At 41.8% G+C, this 26,444-nt stretch overlaps 1 protein-coding gene across 5 annotated transcripts; it reads left to right on the top strand.

Moving 5' to 3' along the window:
- The first annotated feature begins 3,632 nt into the window (after positions 1-3,632).
- RBBP7 (RB binding protein 7, chromatin remodeling factor) lies at positions 3,633-26,065 on the top strand. 5 transcript variants are annotated; one of them, XR_011535893.1, is made up of 12 exons: positions 3,633-4,133; positions 4,969-5,113; positions 9,549-9,694; positions 13,109-13,282; positions 14,327-14,442; positions 17,959-18,119; positions 18,568-18,694; positions 18,816-18,893; positions 19,492-19,568; positions 22,416-22,596; positions 24,715-24,825; positions 25,617-26,065. XR_011535893.1 is itself a non-coding variant. In XM_070604168.1 (12 exons), the coding sequence occupies exons 1-12, from the start codon at positions 4,118-4,120 to the stop codon at positions 25,683-25,685; spliced, it is 1,278 nt and encodes a 425-aa protein (XP_070460269.1). In that variant the 5' UTR covers positions 3,633-4,117; the 3' UTR covers positions 25,686-26,065. The 5 variants fall into 5 exon arrangements, 3 of the variants coding, with proteins under 3 accessions (XP_070460269.1, XP_070460270.1, XP_070460271.1); XM_070604168.1 differs by having other exon boundaries at positions 22,416-22,473; XM_070604169.1 differs by having other exon boundaries at positions 3,742-4,133; positions 13,136-13,282; positions 22,416-22,473.
- Positions 26,066-26,444: the final 379 nt, after the last annotated feature.

The raw sequence follows: 26,444 nt of genomic DNA, 5'->3' as shown, positions 1-26,444 counted from the left end.
CACAATTGTATTAAACAATATTTTAAGAGAAATTACCTAGAATTCTAGCTCGCCACAAGGCTTTTCATTTGTCTGCATCACTCTTCTACCATTTTTTAATATATTTTTTCCTAAAATGTGTGGGCTTTTTTTCTGTTTATAAGAGTAATGTCTGGGGCCAGCCCCATGGCTGAGTGGTTAAGTTCGCGTGTTCCACTCTGGCGGCCCAGGGTTTCACCAGTTCGAATCCTGGGCGTGGACATGGCACCGCTCATCAGGCCATGCTGAGGTGGCATCCCACATGCCAAAACTGTAAGGACCCACAACTAAGAAAGTACACAACTATGTAACGGGCGGCTTTGGGAGAAAAAAGGAAAAATAAAGTCTTTAAAAAAAAAAAGAGTAATGTCCGTCCACTGGAGAAAATTTTTAAATAGAGCAATATGAAGAATAAAATAACCATCATCCATAATACCAGTAACCAAGAGATGATGGCTATTAATGTTATCGTGTATTTTCTTCCGCTCCTAATGATTTGGATGAAAATGATTTGTCTAGAAACAAAATTGATATTCTTTATGCTCCCCTTTTGCTAATGTAATTTTCAGATTTTCCTGTAATGAACTTTGCTTTTGTAATAAGAAAAACAAATAACGGAATGTATAAAAGAGCAAGTGCCCTATATGTCTCGTTCATTCCAGGGATCTCCACTTCCCAGAACATCTCTTGGCATACAGTAGGTACCGCACAAATTTTTTTGAATGGCTAAGATTTTCGCCCAAAACTGGTGAGACAGGGTCGCTAATGAACACAAAATCACCCTGCAGCTCTGTCTGGGTATTATTTCCCTCTCTCGTTGCTTTTGGTAAACAGTTCATTCTAACACATACAACCACTTTTGCCGTCTTACTATAAGACCGATTGAATTCAAATTCCAACTCCAACAGTCACTGGCTATGTGACCTTGGCAAAAAAAATCACTCTCTGCCTGAGCTTCCTCATCCGGTAAGCACCGGTCTAAGGGCTGGAAATACGACAAAACAAAGATGCTGCCATCAATTTACATTCTAGCGTAGGGGAAAAAGCCTATGAACAACCTTTGTCAGGTGGTGAAAACAGAATAAGGGAGATAGAAAGTGATTACCTGTGGGGACGGATGAGGGCATGGTGCTATTTTATAAAGGGTGGTCAGGGACTGGCTAGAGGTTTCAAAAATATCCTAGTGTCTGTGTTTTTCAGACTTCAAGTTGTGACTAAGTGCAATTACGAAATCAACGTAAAGAGTAATCTGCATATTTTTAAAAATGAGATAAAGTACCAAAGCGCATCATACATATTAAAAGGATAAAGGTCAGCACTGTTTGGGGTAACTTGTTCCAGTTTATATACAAGTGTACTAGTCTGTAAAACGTGGTGGGCACGGAGAAAGTGGTGGTTAACACTACAGCAACTCTGAGGCAAGCAGTCTTAGAGAAAGGGACCCAAACAGGGCCTCTCTCAGTTAAGACTGCCCCCATCTTGCGCACGCACCTCTTGGTGCCGCATTCGATGCAGACCTAGCCAAGTGCAAGAGAGACAGAAAGACAACCCCATAGAAAGTGGGAGAAAAGATTAGGACCAGAGCTAAGAAGTTGGGGTGAAAGGCAAAAACAAAACTGAACAGTTAAGCAATTCAAGAGAGAAAACTCGTATTACATTTTTGATGCAAAAAAGTACCTGACAGAAGAAAGACCAAAAATATTAGAGAAACAGATTTCACAGATTCAATTGAACAACAAAAAAATCCAAAGCTAACAAAATATGCTGTGCATACTTTCGGGTTAAGTGTATGATAGTGCCTGAACATTTTCAGAAACTCCCAAAATATCTGCTTCATACTTCCTACTCTGATCTTCAGTGAGACAGACAGTATAAAGATTTTAAAGCCATATCGTCTGGGAGGATTTCTTTTCTTTCAATCCTTTAGACATTTAGCAGGTTTTGGAAATTATGCCTACCCATCAGGAATAAGTAAAATATATTAAAGGGAGACTGGAAATCGTCTGCCAAGCCTTCTCTTGCTGTGCACATGAGGAGGTGCCCATTGAAGTAGAGCTGTAAGAGACAATTATTCTAGAACAAGATGGGCAAACTACAGTTCTCTGCTAAATCTAACCCACCGCCTGTTTTTGTATGGCCCACAAACTAAGAAAGATTTTTCCATTTTCAAGCGGTTGAAAAAAATCAAAAGAATATTTTGTGACACGTGAAAATTTTCTGAAGTCCAAAGTTTTACTGGAATACAGCCATGATCATCCATATTGTCTCGGGCTGCTTTCTCGCTATAACGTGGTAGCGTTGAGTAGCTGCCCCCAAAGCCTAAAATATTTACTATCTGGCCCCTTTTAGAAAAAACGTTTGCCAACCAGTGCTCTAGAACACGAGGGCTGTATTGTTTAAACACCCTTGCAACCCCCTTCCCTCTCCAGCCGCCCCCTTCCCAGCCTTAGTCACTAACAAGATTCCTGGGCCTAACACGAAGGGAGAGCGTTATAATCGTATAGTATGGATCGTATCAGAAACCAGAGACACCCGACAGTAAATTTCTATATAAGGTAATACGAGTGCTTCTGCCACAGACTAGAGTAACGTCTGGGTTTGTTCCCCGATCAGCAACGTGGGCATCACAGCGGCAGCTGCACGATTTCGTTTGAAAATTACCATGGTCACTTGCATGAAGGCACTTGGAAAATATCAAGGCAGCAAGTGTTCCGGGGGTGCTTTTGCAGGGGGAGCCTTTCTCGGCGTCCGGATGCAGACAGAAGTTCCCTGTGCATGTAGACACCTCGGCCACCTCCTCCTACCCCGTCCCCTTTGCTCCTGGCCCTCATTTTCGTTCCCATTCGGCCTTGCAGCCCGCATTCTCCTCACACCCACGCGCTCCTCAGGGGCTCCCAAGTTCCAGGGCAGACAGGGCTCAGGCAAGCCGGCCCCTGGTCAGCTCAGCCCAACTCTTCTCAGCCTCGCCAGCTTGGGATGCGGGTGCTCTGGGACCCCCGCAGGTGACAAGAATGACTCAGCTGGGCCTGGGACAGAAACAAGAATGCCAGTGCAGGGACAAAATCCGCTGCAGGACGCGAGGCCACAAATCATCATTTTTAAGGACCCAAATTTGTGAACAAACGAAAATGTAATTCAAGCGAGCGTCGGGCCGTTGGCGGCCTGGGCCAGCACAGGCCGCAGGTTTAGCCAACAGGGAGGCCCGGCGGCTTCTGCAGTCAGAAAACGCCCGCGGCCTCTGCAAAAATTCCCCTTTGCCTCCGACAAACCCCACCTCGGCTCGACTCGGCCCCAGGAAAGGCCAGTTGGCTGCAAGGAGACCTTTCAAGGTGCACAGAATTGCATGCTCGTGATTACTGGGGAGACTGCGGGCACAGTAATCTCTCGAGACTAGAAACCATTTTCTTTTCTAGCTCTGAGATTTTGCTTGGCTAAGCGGCGGCAGCTTCCCTGCCCCCTCCCACCCCCACCGCCACAGCCTCTGCAAGCAGCCACGCCCCGCGGCCCCCGAGGCTCGCCTCTGCGAGGCTCGCAGCCCCCGCGCAGCCCGCACGCCGGGCCCCCATTTGCCCCACCCCCAGCGCACCCCCATCCGCCCCCGCGGCCGGCCCTGAGAGCGCTGGGCGAGTCCTTGCGCCTGCGCCCCGCCAACTTCCTGCCGCGGAACGCCCCGCCCAACCCCAGAAGCCCGCCTCCGAACGCCGCGTGAAACCTGCCTGCCGCACGTCATTGGTCGAGACAACGAAGCCGTTGGCTCCCAGGCCCGCCTCTCCACGGCCTCTTGCTTTTCCCAGGGCGGATGCGCCTGCGCTCAGCTGCCTGGGCGGGCTGAGAGGCGCGGGTTGAAAAGTCTCGTTCCAAGTTTGGAGAGAGAGAGAGAGGGAAGAGCGCCTCAGACCTCGGTACCCGCGAGCGGGGAGGAGGCAGGAGGGAAGGACGCGGCGTCTGGGGAGCACCCAGGCTGGGAGCCGGAGCTCAGGCTTCGAGAGCTAGAAGTGTGTGACGCGCCTGGGAAAGGCAGGAGCGCCTGCGGTTGGGCTGCTCTTGGCTCGCGAGGGGAGTCTGAGGCGGCGGCGAGGGGCGAACGACCCGACGCAAGATGGCGAGTAAAGAGAGTAAGAGGCCCTGCGGGGCGGCGCACGCCGGGGCGGCGGGGGGCGGCGGGCGCGCGAGGCCGCGGCACGCGCCGGCGAAAGGCGCGAATTGGCGTGCAGAGCAGGGGGCGGGGCCGGGCGCGAGGCTGGGCGCGCGCCTCGAGGGGCCTACGCGCGACGGGGCCGCGGCGCGGAGGGCTCCGAGCACTTCCGGAGCCGGGCGCGGGGCCGCGAGGTGGGCCCCCTTCCACCTCTCCCCCGGGCCCCCCCTCCGGCCGCGGCGCTCCCTCCCGCGCCTTCGGTCCCGGGCAGAGGCAGTCGCCGCCGCCGGAAAGCGGGCACGGCGGTTCCTTCCACGCGCGCGCATCGACCGCCTCGGGGTCGCGGCCCTTGTCCGGGGGATTCTGGAACCCGCTGGCCTATGGCTGCCGACGCGGGCTTCTGGGGAACGGAGGCCTCTCTTGGTGGGGGATGGAGGGCGCGGGCCGAGGGGTTTTTGCTACACGTGGATTCGTTCCCCGGGGTGGGTCGTGGTGCCCGTCTACATACGGGTTGTTATCTTAGAACAGGTGCGAACGGCCGTCAGTGGCGAAACAATTTCGATATCCGTGTAATTGATCATCTAATTCTGTATACGCAGGCGGTATTGATCTCAAAGTGCAAAAAATAAGCTTCTTGGTGTTAATATTCTCTCCACGTTCTGGAAGAGCAGTTAGTTGTTCGCGTCCAAATTAGAGGGAAAGGGAAAGAGTAGATTAGGTGTGGCCATCTCGAGGTGACCTCCAGTATCCGTGTACAGATTGTGCCTTCGCTCCATCTCAGCTACTTAATCGTATGGGCTTTCTCCAAATTTCAGTGTTTGAAGATACTGTGGAGGAGCGTGTCATCAATGAAGAATATAAAATCTGGAAGAAGAATACACCGTTTCTTTATGACCTGGTTATGACCCATGCTCTTCAGTGGCCGAGTCTTACCGTTCAGTGGCTTCCTGAAGTGACTAAGTAAGGGTTTCTGGCAACTTTTATTTTGCACAAATTTAACTGTTGTCCTGAATTTCGTAGTTTGGGCATTTTATACATAGAACAGAAGCATGTAATCAATTCAGCCTTTGGATGAGGTGGCAGGTGATTTTTATTTTTGAAACTGAAGTGTTTTATGGGATGATTTCTGACGTATAAGCGTGGCTTTAAAAGGGGAGAAGAAATCTGTGAGGTTAATGATATTTGTAGGAAGCACCAGATATATTGGACATTTCTTGAGCTTAAATATAGAGCAGCTCTCTTTGGGCCTCAGACTAATGGATTTCTTTAAAACTTCATAGGAAAATAGCATATGTACAGAAAATTGCACAAATCATAAGCGTACGACTTGATGAATTTTTACAAAGTGAACACACCCATGTAATCAGCCACCAAGATGAATATGTTTTAACTGGCAAAGGGGGAAAGAATTTAGTAACAGTTCACCAAAGAATAGCTGTTATTGGTTTACAATATGAAATACTTTGAGGTTACTGTTGGCCTTCATAAGAGTATTCTTTTCAGCTATATTTAAAATTTCTCTGGTATAATTACATTTATTGAGCACTTAGAACAGAGCCTCACACACATGGAGAGTTTTGTGTGCTATTTGGTTTAATACAACGGTATTATGATTACTTTTTATCATCCTTGTTTTACCGATGTGGAAAATGGGGCTGAGATGCTGAATAACATGTCCAAGATCACACAGCTGGTAAGTGGTGGATCGGGTTTTTGAACCCAAACCGAGTGGCCCTAAAGTTGAAGTATCCCCTGCACTAGATTACCTTTCTTGTATACTTGCACTTTTTCTAGTAGGAATTTGGCTATGCACTTTACTAGTGTATTAAATTTGGGTATCATGAGCATATAATTTAATGAAGGTTAATCAAGCTCTAATCTAGAAAGGGGATTTTGCCACAAGTTATAAAAATAAGAGTAAATTAATTTTATATAAAATTACTCGTATAGTGGCCAGATTCTCCATATGCGAACGTTGACTTCCATACAGATGGGGCTTCCATTTGGGTTCCCAGAAATCTCAATGTAAATACACAGATGTGGGAAGAGTAGCCAAGAACTAAATAATGGAAATGTCTAAGCATTGATATTTATAACAGCTTTAAATATCAAATACTTAAGGGTATTCAGATTCTGGTTTAGAGTGTCTTGTGTGTTTTACTCTTTGTGGTTTTTTGTTAAGCAAATGTAAAACTTCAACAACTTAATTTGCATTCTCTTGGGTCTTTTTGACCTACTGTCACAGTAAGGAAAGAGCTGGGGCTTTAAGGTTAGAGACCTGAGTTTGAATCCTGCCCCCTGCTTTGTAGCTTTGTGAATTAGAGCAAGTTGGTCAGTCTCTCTCTCAGACGGAGTTGTCTGGTCTGTAAATGGAGGTGCTGATGGTACTGGCTGCGTACGTTTGAAGGAATTAAATGAGATGGTGTATGTTAAAGTGCTGGCGCAGAGTAAGTACACAGTAGGTGGTGACTGATGCTGATTTTTCCAGCCCTTCTCTTCAGAAATAATTTGTTAGATAGGATGGAATAACACTGTATTTCTCCGTTTGGATTTCAATGAAAGCTGCTTACTGAAGTCTTTTTAAAATGTTACCTATGATGTGTTTTGCATAAAGATTTTAAAGATAACAGAGTTCTGTGTTCTCAGCCCAGATACTGCCTTTGTATTAATGCTTGGGAACCTAACAGAAAATACTTTAACTAAATTATGTATTCCATGGTGTTCTTTGCATACAAAGAAGTGGGATCTGGTTGTGGGACGTGCAGTGGCTCTGGGAATGCAAGAAAATGCCAGCCAGCTTGCATTCTTGGATGTTGGGGACGGTTGTGTGGTGTTTTGCAGAGTTCTCTTTGGGGGATGAAGGGCCTGTGATTGTGTTTTGTCACTATACAGAACAGTGGAAATGTTGGCTATTCTTACTGCCTGCCTCTTTGAGGAGCTAGACTGTACTCAAACTCATAAGGCCTTCTGCCTATATACAATATGTTTCCCAATGATTACTTGGACTTTCTGAGCTCTTGTCCTTAAATTGAGTTAGATAATTGTCCAGATAATTGATTTGGCTTTTAAAAATTTTTATTTAGGTGTCTCTAAGAGATTGTTTTTCCAACCTAGTAGATCGTGGTTTCATATCTCCTATTAAATAATTTCTTAAACATGTTTAGACTGACTAACTTTCTATCTAAAAAGCTTTGTAATCGTTCAAATTCAGACGGTACAAAAGGGCATAGAGTGAAAAATAAGTCTTCTAATAAGTTCTCCTAGTTCCCTTACCCAGAGTGGAGTCAGTCATTGTTTGCAATTTCTTAGCCATCATGCCGGCATGAAGTATGTACATATATTTTCCTTCCGTCGTTTTTTCTGGTAGTAAGGTGCTCACTTAACTTTTTAATTAGGAGTTTATATTGGAGACTTTTTCCTATCAGCATACTTAGATATAATCATTTGTTTTAAGGGCTCCATAGAATTGCGTTTATGGATATACCATAATTTATGTCAGCAGTTCCTTATTGATGGATATTTAGATTGTTTTCAGTCTTTTGCTGCTTCAGACAGTGCTGCTGAGAATAACCTTGTGATAATCTGTGATTGTTGGGTGAATTTCTTAGCAGTGGAGTCAAAATGGTCAAAGGATTCTGGCACTGAAAATGGACGAGGTCGGGGGCTGGCCCCGTGGCCGAGTGGTTAAGTTCTCGCGCTCTGCTGCAGACGGCCCAGTGTTTCGTTGGTTCGAATCCTGGGCGCGGACACGGCACTGCTCATCAAACCACGCTGAGGCAGCGTCCCACATGCCACAACTATAAGGACCCACAACAAAGAATATACAACTATGCACCGGGGGGCTTTGGGGAGAAAAAGGAAAAAATAAAATCTGAAGAAAAAAAAAAAAGAAAATGGACAAGGTCTTATGAGTGCTTCTGCAGCCTTAGGTGCATCCAGTATTGGAGGAAAATATTGGTTCAGGAAAATAGGCTTGTATTTTAATGATGGAGATGAAAGGATTTGTAGTAAAAAGAAAAATCCTTCTATGATGATCAAGTGAGGGGAAACTGGAATAATTGAATTTGAGAGTCAAGAGGAATTTTTCCGATCCTCCGTCCATCTTGGGACTGTGTTCCTTAGAAAGGTCCTGTGACGAACTGACACGTTTACCTGTAACTTTTACCTGTTGGTCTTGGTTTTTCTGCTTAATCCCATAAAAAGTAAGTCGCTTCCTTCCTTTTGTGTTAGCCCTAACATTGCTCTGTGGTGCCTCCTTTCTCTTAAGCATTCCTATTTCTTTTCAAATGGTTCTCATGAGATATGTTTAAGTTCCCTTTGATTTTGAGCCACTATTTCTGGAAAAGGTTTCATTTTGTCTAAGCCCTCCTAAAGTACCTTGCCAAAACCTAATTTTCTAAGTGTGGTTTTTCCAGTTAAAAGTGGGCAAGTGCTCATGCACATTACCTCACCTCTCCCCATATAAGTTCATCTAAGATGGAATTAATTACCCTTTTTGATAGCTACATTATATTCTTGGCCTCTGAACATACATAGACTAAAACTCATGTCTTTTTTCAAACGAGCTGCTATTGCTTAGCCATGGCTGCCTTATTCTGTTCTTGGGGTTGTATGTGTATTTATTGTTCTTTTTTACCTTAAGCCAAGTCTTGGCAAAATTTCATCTTGTATCTTTTTTGGTTATTAGTAAATTACATGCCTAGAAGTAACCCCCAAACCTTTTTTTAAAACCACTGAATCCTTTGTACAGAAATTTAGAAACAGATAAGCAGCCTAACTTGTCTGGTGTTGGGATTCAGAGCCCTACTTCTTGGTCCTCCTCACTGAGGTGGGACCATAGAGTGCAGATGAAAATTCGTATTCTAGATAATATGAATGAAAAAGCCTTGTTAATAGATAAAGATGCAAAATCACTGCTTGGACCAGGGTGCCAAGAGCCATCAGCAGGTTTTTCAGCCTCAAAGTGAGTTTCCATAGAACAAGGTAACAAAGACCTTCCCCCCGCCCCCAGCCGTAAAATTGAGAATGCCCATTTCATAAATTTTAAGCACCATAAACATAAAGAAGCGGTTTTCACATCATGCCATTTGCACTCATAACCTATTTTTTAGATGAAGAAACTGAGGCCCACAGGAAACTTGTGATTTAAGAAATTGCATATAGCTAATTTTAGTTTGAGCCAGGATTTAAACCCAGTTTTGCTAACTCAACATTTTATTCTTTCCATTCTACCTTGTTGCCTCTTAGTGGGAAATTGGAAACATCTAGCATTAAAATGGAAGTTTTTTTTAGGCGAAAAGTCATGATTTATGAGTATGGGGATTGGTGATGGATTGAATTTGTTAGCAACTAATTTCTTGTAGGATTAGTGTGACTTATTTTCTTTCCTAAACAGACCGGAAGGAAAGGATTATGCCCTTCATTGGCTAGTGCTGGGGACTCACACATCTGATGAGCAGAATCATCTCGTGGTTGCTCGTGTCCATATTCCGAATGATGATGCTCAGTTTGATGCTTCCCACTGTGACAGTGAGAAGGGTGGTAGGTATACCATATATTCCAGTATTGATGTTTCAGGGAGTATGCCTCTTTCTAATTATATGTTATTAAAATTTTATGCTAATATATTTTGGCTCAGCAGTTTAACTTCTAGGACTTTATCCTAGAACTATGCACCCACATGTGCACAAGGATTTCACAATAGCATTGTTTGTAGGATTGAAAAATTAGGATCAACCTAACAACCCTGATGTTAGTTCATAGGAAATTGGTTAAACACGTTATGTTATGTTTGAAGTACTGTGCAGCAATTACTAAGAATGAGATAAATCTGAAGTTTTATACACGCACAAAGAATGAGATAAATAATGTATGCACTTGTATGGAAAGGTTTCCAAGGTAAATTGAGTAACTGGTATTTGTGATTATAGTACCCATTTTTGTAAAAGTAATAATGTGTTGATGTATGCATAGGAAAAAGCCAGGAGGCATATATAGCAAACAGTTAATCAGTCAATAGTGGGATTTTTATGGAAGCTGTTGAGCCCCACTGCCCCCACCCCCATCCCCCACACACGCATTCCTCTCTTTTGGTATTCTCATGCTCACAACCACCCAAGTTTGGTGATTTTGCTAGGAGGACTCATAAGACTCGATAGCAAATTATGCTCATGGCTAAAGTTTGTTACAGTAAAGAATATAGAACAAAAGCAGCAGGAAAAAGATTTGCAGAGAGGGCTGTCACAAGTCTCGTCCAAGGCTACACAGGACGTGCTTTCTCCCTGGCAGTGAATGACAGGGGCACATGCAGCCTATCTCTGTCCAGGGAAACCCATTTGAGTGTCAGGGTCTGAAGCTTTTGTAGGGGGCTGTTTTCGGAGGCACATCCTGCTGGCAACCAGCCATGACAACTGAACCTCAGGACCCCAATAATGAAACCAGGTGTGTATCGTCAACCTTGATATTTGTGCAAAGCAGCCCTGACAAACTGGTACAGCATGGTCCATTGCTCCGGGTGTACACCACAAAATCATCAGTCCATCAGTGACATGAGGAACATTCTGAGGTCCATGTTCCCAGGAGTTGGCCAAGGGTCAGTCATGGTCCCAGTGTCGCTCAGAGCTATGAGGACTAAGCAACCAGACCTGCTGGGTTAGTGCTTTCCACACTGCCCCAAATGTTTTAATAGATCTTAACATTTTCCAGTATTTGCTTTAGGTTTTTTTCTTATTGAAAATAAAATGTTGCATTATAGCTAAAGTCTCACCACCACCCATTCCTCCCTGCCTCTCCAGAATTCATCACTGTCCTGAAATTAGTGTGCCATTTTCAACTGTTTGTATTTTTATTATTCATACACTAATGAGTATACATTAATGTTGTTTAGCAGCTTCCTTTTTTCAGTCAATATTGTTTATGTGTCTGTATACTGTGTAGATGTCTGTGTCATTCTTTTCACTGCTGTAAAGTATTCCATTGCGATTAAACCTGAGTTTATCCCTTCTACCAAGGGGCGGTTGGATTGTACCTGTGTGGTTTTTTTGCTCTTCCAAACACTGCTTAGTGAACATCCTTGCCATGTCTCCTTGTACACATGTGGGAGAATTTATCTAGTGGAGTGGAACTCCTGAGTTATATAGAATATTCATTGTCAACTTAAAATAATATGAAACTATTTTCCAAAATGATTTACTCAGTTTATCACTCCCATATTCACAGTCCATTCCCCTACAACCTTATGCATTATTTCTGTAAATACTGTTGTAATCAGAAACTTTTTAATGGCTTTTGGTCCTAAAGTATGTACTTATTGGACTTTCAGCTTAAGAATTAGTCTCTGTGTATAATATATGGATATATTAAGTTATTGAAGTCACTTGTCCAGTGTATTACATTCTAACAAGCGACTGGAATAATTCAGTTAACACTTTTTTTAAATTTTCAGTTATGATATTTTTAATGGATACTGTTATCATTAAAATAGTGGTTTTTCAAACTTTTGAGTTTGAGAGAGCAAAGCCCTATATTCAAAGTAAATCTTAACTGGAATCCCAATTTTTTAAAAAGAGAGCTATTCAGTTTGTTTTAACTAAAGGAATTGGGAAAATTGAGCGTCTTGGTAGCGGAAGGGTTAGAAAGTGCTCTTGGAGTCCGTGGGGATGAGAGGTTGAAAAATCAAAGTCGGGGCAGGTTTGGAGCAGTGTCTCAGGAGGGAGGAGGTGAGGGGATCAAGAGGGGTGGTCTTAGAAAGGCTGAGGCACATTTCTTCCACTAACACGAAGGGGAGGCCAAGAAGTGATTGCATGTGGTTGTGTGAGAGTAGTTGTGTGGAATGGCATGTGAATTTTAGCCACACAAAAATAGTAAGCTGTGTTTGCCATAAGGAAGAATGGCTGAACGCTGATAGTAAGCCATGGGAGCCAGTGTTCATTAAGCATCCCCACATAGCAGGAGCTGGCGGAAACAGAAATGGTTTACTGCTTTCCATGTGTTTTCACCAGGCACCGGCCATTCCGTTTGACTTGCTACCTGCCTGGCTGCGTTAGGCATTTGAGTTAAGTGTTCCCTAACCTGAGGCACAGGGTGAGCTAAAAAGGAATGTGCAAAGAAAAAGCAATATAGATCAAGAAGAAATAAAACAGTTATAATGTGAAGCCTCTGAACTTTTTAAGTGTCAGCAACTAATTCAGGTTTTTTTCTATGAAACGTTCAAAGATGGTGTTTTTATCTGCTATTATCTGCTTGGATGTTCTCTACTTGTATTGTTTCTGCTATCATCTTGCTGCTTCTGAGAAATTAGACTTTTTATGTGGCTTTGTTACTTTTCCAAGGCCTTTTTAATAACTAACAATGTAGTCTTATTCGCACAGCAGATAGAGATGTTAGCCCCCTCGTAGCTTTGGCACTCCACTAGCAGTTGAACCAAGTATGCTGGTGGAATCAGCACATGTATTGATTGGGGTTGGGTGGGAGTGAGTTAGCATGGATTTCCAATTTGAGGATGTGTCTAACTTTAGACTGAAGGGGCATTCATACCCTGAGCGTGAAATCTTCCCTGTCTTAATGAACCCTAAAATAAGATGCTAATTCACTGTAGCACTTCCAAATGAGTTGTATTTGAACTAAAAGACAGAGATGTGTTTATTACGTGGTTATTTGAAGTTTATTGAATAACTATCATCTTCACATCTGAAAGAGGCCGATTTTCAATTGTTTTAAATCCAAAGCGGAAGTGAATTAACTTGTATAAAATAGCTACCAATATTTTCCAATGAAGATGAGCTTTGAGAATAAATTAATTCCAAGTGGCAAGTGAACCTCTTTTTGTGTGTGTGTGTTTCTCTCGGATCAACTTGTGTTATATTGTCAAGTTCAAATCTGTTGGGTTGATTAAACTAAGTGACTTGTGAATTTTAATCATAAGTGTATGTGTTTATTTCTTTCTTCTCACATTAGAATTTGGTGGCTTTGGTTCTGTAACAGGAAAAATTGAATGTGAAATTAAAATTAACCACGAAGGAGAAGTGAACCGAGCTCGTTACATGCCTCAGAATCCTCACATCATTGCTACAAAAACACCATCCTCTGACGTGCTGGTTTTTGATTATACAAAGCACCCTGCTAAACCAGGTATGTAGTAATAAAGTCAGGCCATTGCTTGACCATTTGTCTTAATTTGGAATAATTGCTTTGAGGTTGCTCAAACTACAGTATACTCTATAATTTTTAAAGGTTTAAAAATTTTTCGAGGTCCCATGACCACCCTCCAGTTGAGTGATTTAACAGAAGGACCTCAGGACAGATTATACTCCTGGCTAAGACTTATTATGGCAAAAGATAAGAGCAAAAGTAGGAGGAAAAAGATACATATCAGGCAGAGTCCAGAGAGGTCAGGCACAGGCTTCTGATTCCTTCCCCGCTGGGGCCACACAGAATGTGCATTTTCTCTCTAGCAGCAAACCACAGGGACACATGCTAAATGTCTCTGCCCAGGGAAGCCTGCTTGAGTCTCAGGGTCTGGGGTTTTTTATGGAGGTCTGGTCACACAGGCACATCCTGCTCTATGACCAGCCATGGTAGAGGAAACTCAGGACCCCAGCAGTGAAGCCAGATAAATCATGACTCTTGCTAAACAATCCTACAGGTCTTGACAAGCTGCTACAGGGTGCCCCACTGCTCTAGGCGTACACAACTTCATCATCAGTGACATGAAGAATTTTGTGAGGGTTATATTCCCAGGGGTTGGCTAAGGGTCAATCATGATTGCAGGCTACCCTGGAGACATGCAAGGACTGAGCAACCAGATCTGCTGTGTTAACTCTTGCCTTACAAAAATATTTTTAAAAATTGACCCGGGCGTGGGGTGGGTTGTCACCACACAAATTTGTGGGATGGCTGTAGTTTTCAGTCTTTTGTGTTAGAGCCAGTACTAGATTTTGCCAAGGAATCAGTCATTTTATGGTCAGGAGACCTGGTTTGCACTGAGTATTTGAAATGAAGCACAGAGAAGACCTTTTCAAGGCGGCTATGGGTCAGACCAAGTCCTTGTTGATGTGCAGTGCTTTTCCAAGCATTATAATAAATGTTATGGCTCACTCAGGAGTGAGAATTTGCTCTTACCAGTTCTGGTAAACAGAATCATTTAGTACTTAATGTATTTCTTTTTTTCTTTAGACCCAAGTGGAGAATGTAATCCTGATCTCAGACTAAGAGGCCACCAAAAGGAAGGCTATGGTCTTTCCTGGAATTCTAATTTGAGTGGACATCTCCTAAGTGCATCTGATGACCATGTGAGAAACTTGTTCTTCCTAATCTACTCATGCACTGAGAGTTGAAGGCAGTGTCATGGACACTTCTGCCCCAAAGGAGCACTATATAGATGAAAGGTTTCTAAGATAATACTGATGATGATTGTGATAACATTTTCACAGGATTTAGAGCAATGGTTATTGAACTGCCCTTTTGGGCACCTTAGGATTCCACAAAACTCTTTTGAAGCAGCCTTAGAATGGAGGGAAGGTGGGTAAAAATAGTGGTGGTCCATTATTTAAAAGCAGATCTCTGTAGTGGGAACTCTATAAAGTGTTTGTGAGGCCTGATTAATATAAATTACATTTTAGTTTACTTTTCATTTTTGTAAGTGTACAATTCAATGAGTTTTAGTATATTCACAAAGATGTGCAATCATTACCACTGTCTATTTCTAAAACATTTTCATCAAATGTCGCAAAAAGAAACTCCATACCCATTAAGCAGTCAGTCCCCACTCCCTCCCTGCCCCAGCTCCTGGCAGTCAGGACTTTCGAACTCTATAGATTTGTCTATTCTTGATATTTCATATAAATGGAATCCTATAATATGTGGCTTTTTCTCTCTGGCTTCTTTGATTTAGCACAGTGTTTTTAAGGTTCATCCATGTTGAAGCATATGTCTGTTGCATTTCTTTTTATGGCTGAATAATACTCCATTATGTGGCTATACCACAATTTATTCATCAGTTAATAGACATTTGGGTTGTTTCCATTTAGGGGCTATTTTGAATGATGTTGCTGTGAACATTTTGGTACAAGTTTTTGGGTGGGCATATGTCTTCATTTCTCTTGGGTAATTACCTAGGAGTGGAATTACTGGGTCATATGGTAACTGTGATTAACTTGTTGAAGAACTGCCAAACCCCTTTTGCAAAGCGACTGCACTAGTTCACGTTTCCAGCAGCAGTGTGCCAGGGTTCCAGTTTCTCCATGTCCTCACCATGCTTGTTATTGTCTATCTGTTTTATTATAGCCATCCTAGTGAGTGTGAAGTGGTATCTCGTTGTGCTTTTGATTTATATTTCCCTGATGACTAATGATGTTGAGCATCTTTTTATGTGCTTATTGGCCATTTGTATATCTTCTCTGGAGAAAAATACATATTGAAATCCTTTGTCCATTTTTAAATTTTGTTTTTGATTTTAGAGTTGTAAGTTTTTGTATTTTCTAGATACAAGTCCTTTATCATATATATGATTTCAAAAAAATTTTCTGCCATCCTGTGAGTAGTCTTTTCACTTTTTTGATGTCTTCTGAAGCGCAAATGTTTTTAATTTTTAGTCCAATTTATATATTTTTTATTTTATCACTTGTGCTTTTGGTATCATATCTAAGAAACCATTACATAATCAACATCACAAAGATTTGCACTTAAATGTTTTGTTAGAATTTATAGTTTGAGCTCGTATATTTGAGTCTTTGATCCATTTCGAGTTAATTTTTGTATATGGTGTAAAGTAGGGGTCCAACTTTGTTCTCTGCACGTGGAAGTCCAGTTTTCCTAGCACCATTGTTGAAAGACTCATCTTTCCCTATTGAGTTGCCTTGGCATCCTTAATATAAAGTATTCTAACCATTAACAGTACCACAGAAATGCAAAGTGATCTTGTTTTAATTTATTCTTGGTCAGTGTTTGTAGGATTCCTGTCACTATACCTTGTTTTGTGGGTCCTGTACCACAAGCAGAAACTGGTGTGACTCCAACCAGAAGCCAAGAGTAGACCTCGGGAGCTTTGGAAAGCTTATGTAACTTGGCCACAGTTAGCATTTTACGTTGGCTTCATGAGAGCAGGTTCCTTACCTCCTTTCTTAGTATATCCCCATGCCTAGAACAGGGCCTGTCACATCGCAGACCTTCTTTGTATTTCTGTCGATTGCAATTTCTGTTAAGCTTTTTGAAATACTGAAAGTAGATAATTGGCCCAGTCAAGCTTCTTTAGTTGCAGGTAACCAAAACCGACTCTGGCTAACTTAAACAGAAAAGGAATTTATTGGAAGGGCATTGGGTAGGGTAGCTGACAGAATTGCCATGATAGCTAGAAAATGGCCCGGAAAAGAAAGGAAGAGGTCAGATCTACTATCCAAATCAGGCCAGTTGAGGACGTCACTCTTGCCACCTCTGGAAAGTGGATGTTACTCCCCCCCACCCCCCGGCCATCAGAACAGATTCTCCCTGGTCCTGTTTACAATTCAGAGTCCTGCTCGGACCGATGGAGCCTGTGTCATGTTCCTGCAGCCCTGCTGCAAGGGGGGCCAGGAAGCAAGGGTCTGCCTTAGTTCTCTGAAAGGAACCTTTCCTCCGTTTCTCTCAAGGTGGATATGGGAGAGTCTCCCAAACAGGGAGGATGGGTTGTACTCAGTAACTTAATTACTAGTACTTTTTGAAGATGCCAGGCTGGGAGTTGCTGGTCATAATAATAGCTGACGTTTATCAAAGGCTCCGCATGTGCCAAGCATCTTACTAATCTCTCCGGGACCCTTCTGAGGTGAGGAGCAGGGGAGAAGGGCAGGAGTTCCCCACGTCCCTTTTTCTTCAGTGCGTGTAAATTGTGCGTCTGAGTGTGTAAGTATCAAGAGAGACTAAGGGCACATATATTATGTAGAATTATTCTTTTGTTACTGGGAAGTAGCTTTGTTACAGAAAACCTTTCAGATGAGAAGGTGATTTAAAAAGAGATGAAGCCCATACCAGTGTCAGTGGAATTAGTGCAAATATACCTTAATGGATTTACCTCTTATTTTAAACCGTTGGATAAGAATCATTGCCCTATAGCTTGTGATTTTTTTTTCCGTAAAAACTTAAGAATGGGATATCAAGAGAAGGCTCTACTCCCAGAACCTGCTGATGTGTGATCTTTGAGGCCTGGGGAAGGCCCCGTGGCCTGTCCTTGGGCTCTGCTGACGTTTCGAGGAGCACACTGTGGTGATCTGTCTGCAGGCCTCAAGCTTTGGCCTCTCAAAGTAGCCTAGTAGGGTTTCTAGGTCATTCACCTGTTGCACTTCCTGATGTCTCTACTGGTTTCTGCTGTGAAGTAAGAGGCTTGTCCAAAGGCTTTTGGTTTTTAAGAGGCACGTTGTAATTTTATTCCCCAGGTTCCCAACCCAGTGAATTTTTAGAATGTGCATTTCTGTTTGGTAGATACTGAATGCCGGGCCCTTAGTGTTGTGCTGTGCAATCTAGACGAATTTCAAATACTTGACTGAATGTATGTAGGTAGAAATTCTAACCTGAGTGTCCCTTGCCTGCCACCATGCTCGGTCTCCCCCTGCCCCCACTACAGTGTATTTTCCTTGCCCTCCACATCTCAGATCATAGAAGCTACACCCATACTATACTCTTCTATTTATGAAGCTTCACTTTTGTTTGTATTTCCTCTGCCTCATGTTTATCTCTAACTTTTATAATAGTTAGTTTTGTTTTTAATGAAGGTTTTTTAAATAAGATGTTGGCATTTAAATTCAATCTCTTACTGCTTTTGTTTTTTCCTCCTTTAGACTGTCTGTCTCTGGGATATAAATGCAGGACCAAAGGAAGGCAAAATTGTGGATGCTAAAGCGATCTTTACTGGCCACTCGGCTGTTGTGGAGGATGTGGCCTGGCACCTGCTGCACGAGTCATTGTTTGGATCTGTTGCTGATGATCAGAAACTTATGATGTAAGATGGAAAGTTCAGCAGAGTCTTGTTATATGGGTGTTATATCAGTGATTGTGGTGGCCTGTGGTTTGATTTCTTTTTTGTTAAGTTATGTCCTGGCCTTTAAAAAAAAAAAGTTTTAGTGAGGTATAATTGACAGAATACACGTATATAATGGTCTTTTTACATAAAAGGTACTGTGCTATATGAACACAATTTTTTATTTTAAAAAGAAAACAGGTATGTAAACATGAAGAAACCTGCTTGGTATAGTGGTAAATGTCAAAATTGGGATCAGGGTGACTTCCGTTGAAGATGAGGGCAGAGAATGATTACATCAGGGCGTGGCTGCAGAGCTGCCTTCAGTCACCTGTTGGTGCTGACATGGAAACACGCGTGAGCACATGAGAAGCGGGGGAGGGTCAAGTGGCTACCTCTTGTGTTGTCTGCCTGTACCTTTGTGTTGCAGATGGGACACCAGGTCCAATACCACCTCCAAGCCAAGCCACCTGGTGGATGCGCACACTGCGGAGGTCAATTGCCTGTCATTCAATCCCTACAGCGAGTTCATTCTCGCAACTGGCTCTGCGGATAAGGTTTCTATGTTTCTGCGTATTTGGTGCACTTGTGCTGCACTGTACACTTGTAATCAGATATTTTTAAATTCTTCTGTAAAGTGCAGAAATGAATTCCTTTTCATTTGCTATCTTTCTTCAGACTGTAGCTCTATGGGATCTGCGTAATTTAAAATTAAAACTCCATACCTTCGAATCTCATAAAGATGAAATTTTTCAGGTACGTCACAGTTTTCTGGTGTTGCTATATCCAGTTTTAGTAACTTTTGGTAGGGAGAAATTTGGAAAAATTTTGTTCTCTTATATATTGGGCATGGGACATTGTTCCTTTTAAAAGCTCCTCTTCTACTCTATAAGTTAACAGTGGGAAATAACTTGAAGCTTTTTGAGAGACTGTTAGTTCAGAAGTAGAAAAAAGCCTTGCAAGACAAGATCTGTCTAAAGAGTGAGATCCAAGGACTTCAGTGAAGGTGTGCCAGCACGGCGGGTCCTTGAGTGAAAAAACGTCTTGTATGTGGTTTAAAATAGAGATTCACATAGGTTAAGATACACCTCATTGAAAATTTTAAAAATTTCTGGATAGCTGGGGCCGAATAAGTTTATTGGGCCCCCTAGTGGAGTTCCTCTGTATTGGGGAGTGTGCGACCTTCCTGGGGGCAGGCTGGGGAGACGGGCCATTTAAGAGCCTTGAAAGGATAAGACAAGGAGGGTGAGGGCTGTAGGCCAAGGAGAGGATACAGAACCCAAGATAGGAGTAGAACAATGTCCACAAACCTAGAAACGGGTGATTGTTTACATTTTCGAATATGTATTGCTAGGTCCACTGGTCTCCACATAATGAAACTATTCTGGCTTCAAGTGGTACTGATCGCCGCCTGAATGTGTGGGATTTAAGGTAACTTAGAACCTGGTGACAAGAAACTGCATAAATATGCTCATTTGGCAGATTATGTAATAATTCATAAACTAGAAGAGCAATTTGCTAACCCCAGTTTAATCTAATATTAAAGTAACTTGTAAGTACCTTTCTGAAAGGTCTTTGTTCTTTAAAAGAGAAGTGAATTGGCAAATGGACTGTAAAATTCCTTTATATGAGTTTTGTTTTTCTGTTAAGATTCAGGCAAGAATTTTGTCAGGGAGTATGTGTTTTAGCATCCAAATGAGTGTATTGAAAACACTCTTGGTATATAGAAAGGGGTAAAGATGTTGGCTGTTCATGTCATTTTGGATCTCAAGTACACCTGCAGGACTGGTCTTTCCCAGAGTTTCTCAGCCGTTTGCTCTTCTTGGCTTTCATGGATTCATCCTGCAGACAGGAGCTCCTGCTGTGGGTTGTGGAAGTGCTGGGGATTCACTTGGGCTGGGGTGAGCACAGTGCATGGTGTCAGAGAGCTTGTGTTCTTCTGGGGCTCACTGTATAAGGACTTTTTTCCAATTCTTAAGTGTCCTTGACTTCAGAGTTGCATTTTAAGAATTTCAGACTCCCTTACTTTTTTTTATTTGAGCCTTTAGAGCCATTAATAAAGTTGCTCAGTTATATACTTATCCATAAGATTTTATCTTAAGTTTAAATCAGTTACCAAAAAAAAAACTTATTTCCTACCTTTATTAAGTGTATTGCCTTAAAGTGGACTAAGTTTTTAGTATATTAAAACCAAGGCTGCCTTAATTACAGAGGCAGCAGACCCATCCTTCAGTGTCTGGAACAGACACACTGCAGAATAAAATGCTTGTATTGTAAAACTTCTGAACATCTAATGTTCTGTGTTCTTATGGAACAAACCCTAGCCATGATAGATGCTTGAAAATGTAGAGAATCTTTAAAGCAGGCATTTAAGTATCTTCTTCTATTTTATTTGAAAACAATTTTAGTATTAAAATTAGAAACCTAAAATAAAACTATATAGTGGTTATACAAAGTGGTGCAGCAAGGTTTGAAAGTCTGATGCTCTGGCAACTGAATTGTCTCTACAGGTGCCAATACTAAACTTGCAGGCATTGTAGAATTTCTTAAAATTCATTCATGACTCTCTCCTGTTAAAACTACACTAGATGACATTATGGATTAAAATGACCAGTGTTGGTAGTTGTACTCCTGACGGGTCTAGCAGTCCCACGTGTTTGGTTTGTTGGATTAGTTTTATAGGGGGAAAGTATCACTTTTTTCAGTAGTTATTACTAGCGCAGTCCGCCTTTGGGCTAGGTAGCAGATAGGGCTGAGATTGGTGTATAACTTCAGAGTGATTTCGCTGTTGAGACTGATGGCAAATTCCACAAAGTGAAATTTTTGAGAGAAGAAAAAAAGTGAAACTTAACCTTTCCTTGACTTATACATTCTGTAGTTAAAGTTGTTCTGTTGACATATCTTTAGACAGATCTGTGATACTGATGTGTAACTGTATCTTACTCCTGGAATGAAAGGCTTGGATTAGAGGGAAGTGTAGGGGCTGGGCATCAGTTCTTTTGTAGATACTTTATATACATTTCACCTTTTAATTTTTTTTATTGAGGTCATAATGGTTTTTATAACATTGTGAAATTTCAGGTGTACATTATTATTTATCAGTTTCTGTATAGAGTGGATCGTGCTCACCACCAACAGTCTAATTTTTATCTTTCAGCATATATATGTGCCCCGTTACCCCTTTTGCCCACCCTCCAACCCCCTTCCCCTCTGGTAACCATTAATCTGTTCTCTTTGTCCATGTGTGTGTTTATCTTCCACGTATGAGTGAAATCATGCAGTGTTTGTCTTTCTCTGTCTGGCTTATTTCGCTTAACATAATACCCTCAGGGTCCATCCATGTTGTTGCAAATGGAACGATTTTGTCTTTTTTTATGGCTGAATAGTATTCCATTGTGTATATATACCACATCTTCTTTATCCAGTCATCAGTCGATGGGCACTTGGGTTGCTTCTACATCTTGGCTATTGTGAGTAATGCTGCAATGAGCATAGGAGTGCGTAAGTCTCTTCAAATTGTTGATTTCAAGTTTTTTTGGATAAATACCCAGTAGTGGGATAGCTGGGTCTTATGCTATTTCTATTTTTAAATTATTGAGGAATCTCCCTACTGTTTTCTATAGTGGCTGCACCAGTTTACATTGCCACCAGCAGAATATGAGAGTTCCCTTTTCTCCATGTCCTCTCCAACATTTGTCATTTTTTGTCTTGGTTATAGCCATTCTGACAGGTGTGAGGTGATATCTCATTGTAGTTTTGATTTTCATTGCCCTGATGATTAGTGGTGTTGAGCATCTTTTCATGTGCCTATTGGCCATCTGTATATCTTCTTTCGAAAAATGTCTGTTCATATCCTCTGCCCATTTTTTGATCGGGTTGTTTGTTTTTTCGTTGTTGTTTTATGAGTTCTTTATATTTTTTGGAGATTAACCCCTTGTCGGATATATGATTTACAGATATTTTCTCCCAGTTTCACCTTTAATTCTAATGCAGTAAATACCATGGTTAAAATATTGAATTTTAATTTAATATTTAGCATTAACAATTTCTGTTCTTCAGCTGTAGTTGTGAACAGCTCTTACCCATTTCCAGAAAGTAAACATCCCACCCTCCTACCAAATAATTAATATAAAATCTCTAATTGATAGCAGTACAGAAACAAGTTGTTTTTAAAGTGTGTGTGTGTTTTAAGATGTGCTTTCTCGGCTGATACTGGTTTTGCAGACATTCATGCTACAAGAATTTCAGTGATGCAAGCTTTATGTTCTTTGTTAATAGCAAAATTGGAGAAGAACAGTCAGCAGAAGATGCGGAAGACGGGCCTCCAGAACTCCTGGTATATATTGGCTTTCTTATGCACGATGAAATGTCATATGCAGATTGAGCCGTGTATCTGGAAAATGAGGCAGAACTTCAAATTCTAGCTCTCGAAGATGATTTCAAACTGGAGGTCTTGGAGGTTATTGTGATTAGCTTTTGACATTTATTGAAAATAGTAAATAGAGCCAAGTAGGTTTTTATGAATGTTTCACTGAGAAGAATTCGAGCTCCTGGAAAATAGTGTCTAGTACTTTCTCACTGATTCTCAATTGTAGTATCTGTGAGGGGTTTTTTTGGGGGGGAGCAGCTATTGATATTCAATTAGCAATACTTTCTAACAGTATAGAAGAAATTTAATGCCCTGACTTTTGAGTTCCCTCCCCAAAAAATGAATGCTTCGTCTGTGTTGTTGATGCCACCAAAGCCCACCATCTCCCGCTCGTTCCTAATTGAGTCATCTTAGCCTCTCCTCAGCCCTTCTCTCCGTCCTCATCCTTCCCATCTCTGTCAGTCCTTCACTGTACACCCTGAAGCGTTGCCAGACTTAGCAGTGGTTCTTTGTCCTCACTCTGAATTCAACTTCTGTCTCCACCCTTCCTTTGGCAGATAAGCACTGTTCCCTCCCTAACGTGTACTTAGCTCTTAGGCTAGTGCTAATTTTTTGTACACTTGTGCTTTGCCCACCATCTTTAAAGGTAAAGAAGGCCCTTGAGGGTCACCCCTACACACACAAGATGCTCACTCAATCCCACGTTGTGCGGACATCTGAGCCCCCCGTACTCCTTGTCCAGGGTGTTCATGCCCAGCAGCACTGCACACGGTGGCAGAGGTGTGGTGAGACTCCGATGTAGGAGCGTGTTCAGTGGTAATGCCACTGCTGCTTAAAGAGGAGTATTTCTCAGTAAACTGCCACCCTAGACAGATGACAGCATCCGAATGGTGGTGTAACCTGAAAAGTCTGTTTTGTGATGCAGGGCTTCACAGTTTAAGTATTTTCTAGCTAAGGTGTTGCTACCAGCTGTTTTTGTCCAGCTGTTTTTACTTTGGTAACATCTCTATTGAGATGTAAGTCACATACCATGCAGTTGACCCATTTAAAGTGTACAGGTCAGTGGTTTTTAACGTATTCATGGAGTTGTACAACTATCACCACAAGTTAATTTGAAAACATTTTCGTCCTGTCAAAAAGAAACTTCTTAGTCTTTAGCTATCACCCTCCAGTCTTCTCCTTTCCTCAGCCCCTGGCAACCACTAATCTACTTTGTCTCTCTCTAGATTTGCCTATTCTGGAAATTTCATATAAATGGAATCATATAATATGTGGTCTTTTGTGACTGAGTCTTAGCACAATGTTCTCAAGGTTTCCAGTGATTTTTTGATATCACAGGGAGAGGAGAATTACTTTGTATGACTCTAACAATTTCATGATCCTTAAGAAAATCCACTAGGATGTTACTCTTTTCACAAGAGAGCTTGAAATCAAGGGACATTTAAGTGTAGTAAACTGGATACTAACTATAATTTTAATATAACAATATTTTGATTTGATGACTCCTGTATATATTCCAGGCCAGTGGTGTTAAAATATTTTCACTTATGTCCCCCTTAAGGCTATTTTGAAAAGCTGTTTATCTCACCTCACGTTTTTGAACTGATAAAATTCTGAAGTAAAATAGTCGCCTTGCATGTAATCTAGTTGGCAAAAACAGAGGCCTCACTGTCAAACTAGTCAAATCGGACTTCCTGTCAGGAAGTGTGCCTCAGTTCAGAATAGTGTATTCATATTGTCCTTGTGAGAATTGTTTCTTCTGAATCTTTTTTGTCTCTTTTTTAAAGATTGGCACCTGAGCTAACAACAGTTGCCAATCTTTTTCTTCTTCTTCTTGCTTTTTCTCCCCAAACCCCCCTAGTACATAGTTGTATATTTTAGTTGTGGGTCCCTCTAGTTGTGGCATGTGGGACACCGCCACAGTGTGGCCTGATGAGTGGTGACATGTCCGCGCCCAGGATCCGAACCAGCAAAACCCTGGGCCACTGAAGCAAAGGGCGCAAACTTAACCACTCGGCCACGGGGCTGGCCCCCAAGCATACCTTTTAAAAAAAAAAAAAAAAAAAGTGGTTGAGGGATAGATTACTAAGCCTGTACCACCCTCCCTCCAAAACGCAGGACAGTGACCCCTAGTTGCAAGACTGATGGTCTAAAAACTTTGACCATAAGAAGATAGGAAACCAAGAATTTCTTTGTTCTTATTAACAGTTTATTCATGGAGGACACACCGCCAAGATATCAGATTTTAGTTGGAACCCCAATGAGCCTTGGGTCATTTGCTCCGTGTCTGAGGACAACATCATGCAGATATGGCAAATGGTGAGCTGAAATACGAATTTTTCCTGAATGACTGTCTTGTAAAGGAGATATTTACTGATGATATAATGTAATAGAAATATTTCAAATATTTAGGTGCTGCATGTTATACCAAATATTTAGAGAAAGGAAACAATCTTTGCAGACCTTTTTCCATTTTAACAAGTCTTTAGTTCAGTACGCACCTGTCAGGTTGGGAGAAATCTCTGTGCATGTCTATAAACACACAGACGTAGACGTGATTCTTGCACTCTGTCACCTGGGCTCTCGGCATCGCTGCTCTTTGTCCAGTGTCTGCTGTGTCATAGGCATGAAGGATCCAGGGGGAAAGTGTCAGTGCATTCACATGATACTGAGGTCTCTGATGATGAGCACTAAGTACTTGACGTTTCTCAGGCATTGAGTTGTGAACCAGCCCTTTCATAAACTTCAGGGCTATCGCTCCCTCTAACTGATGTTTGAAATGCTTTTGGGAAACACTGTTTATGAACAATAACTGAAATAAGTAGTGCATGGGCAGCTAGGTATATATGTGGAATTATACACTGGCAGATAATTTTTGAGAACACTGGCCTGCCTTTTCCTTATTAAAATCCTTGGGGGGAAAACACAGAAAGGAAACTACCAAATAAATTAGTTTAAAAATATGTCCACATTTAATTACTAACACTGAAACACACTGACCAATGAATCCTAAAATCTAGATAGGCAGAATTATTAAATGCTATTTTTAGATAATCTTGTAAAAACCATGGGGAGTTTTACCTATGAATTTATTTGGTTATCATCTCCAGGCTGAAAATATTTACAATGATGAAGAGTCAGATGTCACAACATCGGAACTGGAGGGGCAAGGATCTTAAACCCACAGTACGAGACATGTTTCTGTTGAATGTACTGCTCCATGAACGCTTGGTTCATCAAGCGCCACAAAGGCAGTGGATAGTAGGGAGTAGAAGTGGGAGGGCATATGGCGTTCTCTATCTTTGATTCTAGCACTTTCAAGTGAGCTATTGCGTACTGTATCATATTGTAGCTTTTAGGGAAGAAAGGAATGTTGCTTAAGAAAGAACATCATGTTTTAAAATACAAGTAGCAGGGTACTGCCTTTGATTGAACTGTTTTAAGTCCTTGTTTTCTCAAACTAAGTGCTTGCTGTTCCCAAATATGCAAGAATAACTTTTACACTTTTTCCCTCCAACACTTCTTGATTGGCTTTGCAGAAATAAAGTTTTAAAATAAATTTTGTTTTATTCTTTTAGAACCTTGGTAGGGGTGTGTGTGTGTCTATCCCTTTCTTTAGGTGTGTGTGTGCGCGTGTGTCCCTTTCTTGTGAGGAAGCTGTTATGTACATACATTGAGAACTGTCCGGGGTACGTGACAGTATCCTAATCCAAAGATGGGGAGAAGCTCCATGTCTGTGTTTTGTGGTTGGGAGATTTGTAAATCTAGAACTACCTTAACCTAATGTCATTTGACCCACATCCTATTTGTGCCTTAACTTGGGCAGTTTTAAATAAACATTAGATTTCTCCCCAAAAGAATGAAAGCTTGTTTGCTTACATGGTAGGTCAGCAAAGGGGACAAACAGGCCTGTAGGTTAGTCCCTCAACCTCTTTTGC

Source organism: Equus przewalskii, chromosome X, assembly GCF_037783145.1.
Source record: "Equus przewalskii isolate Varuska chromosome X, EquPr2, whole genome shotgun sequence".
Lineage (NCBI taxonomy): Eukaryota > Metazoa > Chordata > Mammalia > Perissodactyla > Equidae > Equus > Equus przewalskii.
Note: the sequence above shows the minus strand (reverse complement) of the source record. Positions and strands in the feature narration are given on the sequence as shown.

What these genes read in the sequence shown, in the direction of transcription:
- RBBP7 (XM_070604168.1), top strand. An exon ending in CAACTGGCTCTGCGGATAAG is followed by an intron (nt 18,695 to 18,815) that starts GTTTCTATGTTT and finishes ATCTTTCTTCAG; the next exon opens with ACTGTAGCTCTATGGGATCT. An exon ending in TCATGCAGATATGGCAAATG is followed by an intron (nt 24,826 to 25,616) that starts GTGAGCTGAAAT and finishes TATCATCTCCAG; the next exon opens with GCTGAAAATATTTACAATGA.